Below are 4,108 nucleotides of genomic sequence, written 5' to 3' on the forward strand. Positions count from 1 at the left end.
CGACATTGTCTCTCTCAGCAGAAGTAGTGGCTTCAGTAGCTGCTGTTTTTGTTGCTGTGCTAGATATGGTTAAGGAACTTGACTGGATCTAGTGATTGTTGTTACCATTTTTTGGATGCCAATCTCAGTGGTGGTGGGCAACATTACATGATTTTTATAATTACTTTTTAACTAATTTTTTTACTAGCCACATCCAACAACACCTTTTATTAATTAATTTCAGTTAATTAACCACAATTATAAGCATGTATACATGTTCATTTTTACTGTAAAATGTAGTTGGCAGTTTTTATATTTGTGTACAAGTGCATTACTTGATGACTTCACTTGCAAATTATCAATCGCTAAAATACCATATGCATGTATATAATATAGCCCATGCTTTTTTCCAAAAAATAGCTTCAAAATCATCTCAAATTTTTATTACATTTTCTGATGTATTTTGATGTCCTCATGCTCTGTAGAAAGTTTGAGCTGATTTTGATTACAGAAAACTAGGAAAATTGACAGGTTATTTTATAAAATAGGCTTCTTGTTGTTAAGTAATGCTTTGTGTTGTGAATAATTAATATTCAGTATTGCTGATACAATAATTAATACTATCAGTATGACAATATGTCCTCTTGATGATCAATATATTGATAATATTGTACATCCTTATATGGTATGTGTGTATATTATAATTTGTCATTTCCTCTCTCTCTTTCTCCAGCTGGTCATTCTCAGGATTCTGGTGTACTGGTTGAACTGTGCGGACATATTTTAATATTTTTATCATCTCTTTTATAAACATTTTTATTAAAAATTATATTATTATTATTATTATGCTATATTTTTCCTTTGTCTTTTTCCTTCTTTTTATCTGCTACTTTTTGAGAGAAATATATTGAGAATGGAAACAAGACTGACTTGCTGAAACAGAGGAAGGTCAGCTAGAGAAAAGTTATTAAAGGTGAGGGAGAGATAGAAATAAAGGAGAGGGAAATAGAAAGAAATGATGACAACAAAGAGAGAGACAGTGCCATGAGTGTGTGTCAGTAAGAGAAGGAATGTACAGTATATACTGGAGAAGGAGAGAGAGAGATTGATGAGAGATCAAGAGATGTTCATGTGTTAGATTTATGATAATATAATGTGTCACTGGTCCACCTTTTATCATGTAAAGTAGTGTATTCTGATTGGTTGCTTATTGGTGAAGATGAACTGACTTGGTATAATAATTGTTGTATCAAGTTTACATGACGAGTGCGGATTAGTCCACCCAGTCTACTCTGTCTTGTATGAGGTGATAGTTAGGATAAGTATTAATACAAGTCTCTTCATATTGCTTGTCTAGCCTGAGTGTCCTTATCTTCTTATTGTCCATTAGAAACTGGAGGATGAGTAGTATTGACTCAGTAGACAATGAAGTATAACTTAGATTCAGTTCAACTAGTGATGAGTTATTGAGGAGGAGGTGAGAAAGAGCCTGTCCACTAGTAGAAGTGATGAGAGGATTATAAGAAAGATCTAATGAGGTAAGCGTAGAGTTGTGTTCAAGTGCTTGACAGATATTAGTAATTCCTCTATCACTAATGGAGTGAAGACTGATTTCTAGTTCTTGTATTGTTTTATTAGTTAGTAGTATACACAAGTACTGGATACAATCATTAGTTAATGGAGTGTACATTATCTCAAGTCTCCTCAGGTTTAGTGTATGCAGTTTAGTTGATGATAGTAGAGATAGTGTACTATTAGTAGATGAGTGGTGGAATTCAATGTTCTTATGATTATTATTAATATTACAAATCGCTTCATTACACTGAACTGGAGATGGAGAGGTAAAGAATACCCAGTCTCTGCCCCAGTTCACTCTCCCAGTGACTCCTAATGTAAACCAAAGGATTATACTTATATACATGTATGTACATAATAATACACATATTCACATCATGTGTATATACAAACACACACAACTTGCATGAACAAATACAGACACAGCTAGTAGTTGTCACTGACTGACTGTATTATGTGAATGTGTGGGTTTGTTATAATGTATTAAGTATGTACAGAATAAAATTTGAAGTAAAATTAGTGAATTAATTTTATACACAATCCCTAAGTATGCATGTACACATGACATTACATGTACATTCTCATGAATAATTATACTGACTGTCACAATAATCACAAATATAATTATTACCTTTATCATGTTGTTCCTTGTCTTGTCTCAGTGCAGATATCATAATAGGATCATCATTAATAGTCTCCAAGAAAAAAGAAGCTTTCTCATCATTACTAAATGAATCATTCCTTATCTTCTGTACAATAGGAAGGGACACTTCTTCCACTGACAGTATAAACTCTAACAATTGAAGTAACTCCAACATTGAGTAAACACAACTACTAGGAATGAGTCCCTCATCACCAGACACCAAGGATTTTCCTTTCCACCAAAAACTATTCTCCTTCTCATATATCTCCAGCTGCTCTCTCTCACTGAATGATATACCATTACTCCATGTTGCATGATAGTCATAACGAGCAATAAAAACAGATTCTGCTATTGGTTTATTCACTATATACCAGTGATACAATATATCAATCAGAAATAATGAAACATACTTTTATCATCATCTTCATCTGTCAACTGAACAGTTTCAGTTTCTTTTGCAGCTGATGAAGTCAATGTAAGTTGTTCCCTCCACTCTGATTAATAAATAAATAATTGTCAATAAATAATAACTATACTGTACCTTTTATTACATCTCTATATTCTTCATTCTCTTCTCTTTTATTTAGTATATTTACACTCATTACTGATATCTGTTCTTGTAGTTCAGCTATTTCTTTCTTAATATCTATTAATGATTCATTCTGATCCAGTAAACCAATCATAGTATAATTATAATACACTAACACATACTGTTACAAGATGAATTATTGGCGAGGAATTAATATTGGCAATTGGCGGTTTTATGAAGAAATTGCCAATATAAAATCCACCATTTTCTTTCAATTTGAGCATACTCAATGATATATGTGGCACAAAATCGCCAATTTTTTCAACATGCAAATCTGCCAAATGTTACTTCTGCCAATAAATCATGTTGTACAGTACATTATGATTCAGTACCAGTTTTATTTGTTAATAATAATTGCAATTGTTCTATTTCCATTCTCATTCCTCTTCTGATTCTGTATGATGCTATAGACAAATAAATAAATAAATAACTAAATAATTCTAACCTGAACTAGTATTTCTTGGTAAAGACAGAAGTTGTTGAATTTCCTTTACTCTCATTTCTACATTATTTCAGTTATAATTAATAAAGTTTTATTATACTTACTTGTTAGTGTTTCTTCTAATTGCTTGTTTGTTTTCATTTCTTTTATTAATTGTCTATTAATTATTGTCACACTTGTGTCAGTTGATAGTATATCTGAAATATAACAATATCCATCAATTAATAACACTGGTCAACAACCATTACATTAATGTATTATTATACCTTGATTAATTACTGATTGAGGTGTTGCTCCTTCTGTTTCTTTCTCCTCCAGTCTTGCTACTCTCTCTTCCTATTAAGTTATTTTAATAAAATAACCAAACACAAATTATTATACCTTTGTATCATGAGGTTGTTCCTTTATCTCCTCTACCTCCTCTTCCAGTGGTTCCTGTATTTCCTTTATAATACAGTATTATAATGATAATTACTGACAGTATATATACACATACTTGTATCTTTTGTTTCTTCCATATTGTGCAGTATCCAACAGTAAGCTTCATTAGACCATTCTTTATTAATAATTCAAGATTCTCACTCAATTTAATAATGAGAGCTCCAGTGAGAGAGTGAGGGAAGGAGCAGGTAACAACGATGGAGTTTCCTTTCTTGATGTATTTAATTTTCACTAGTTTACCAGACGTCTTGGAAATGATTTGCTTGATATCTTGTAGCATGTGTTCATCTGGTTCCCAGTCAAAGACATATGTAACTGTTTCACATTGAAGACAAGGACTAGCTCCTAAAGCTTCAAACTTTTCATTTAAGCAAAGAGTAATCTTTACTGTACGACAAAACTCTTTTAATATGGCTTTGTATTCTTTGATGTATTTCTC

At 31.7% G+C, this 4,108-nt stretch overlaps 1 protein-coding gene and 1 long non-coding RNA gene across 3 annotated transcripts in view; one reads left to right on the forward strand and one right to left on the reverse strand.

Annotated features, from left to right (window-relative positions):
• LOC109586936 (uncharacterized) overlaps positions 1-776 on the forward strand; it is a 4,234-nt gene extending 3,458 nt beyond the window's left edge. For both annotated transcript variants that reach the window (XR_002187304.1, XR_002187305.1), the window contains exon 4: positions 713-776. This is a non-coding gene — a long non-coding RNA (uncharacterized LOC109586936). The remainder of the gene's footprint in view (positions 1-712) is intronic.
• Positions 777-852: 76 nt separating this feature from the next.
• Positions 853-2,215, reverse strand: LOC109586935 (NACHT, LRR and PYD domains-containing protein 12-like). Its single transcript, XM_020003153.1, has 2 exons — positions 2,186-2,215; positions 853-1,866 (listed from the first exon to the last, which is right to left on the reverse strand). The coding sequence occupies exon 2, from the start codon at positions 1,667-1,669 to the stop codon at positions 1,253-1,255; it is 417 nt and encodes a 138-aa protein (XP_019858712.1). The 5' UTR covers positions 1,670-1,866; positions 2,186-2,215; the 3' UTR covers positions 853-1,252.
• Between the last annotated feature and the right edge of the window lie 1,893 nt (positions 2,216-4,108).

Source organism: Amphimedon queenslandica, unplaced genomic scaffold, assembly GCF_000090795.2.
Source record: "Amphimedon queenslandica unplaced genomic scaffold, v1.1 AMPQUscaffold_12740, whole genome shotgun sequence".
NCBI classification, from domain to species: domain Eukaryota; kingdom Metazoa; phylum Porifera; class Demospongiae; order Haplosclerida; family Niphatidae; genus Amphimedon; species Amphimedon queenslandica.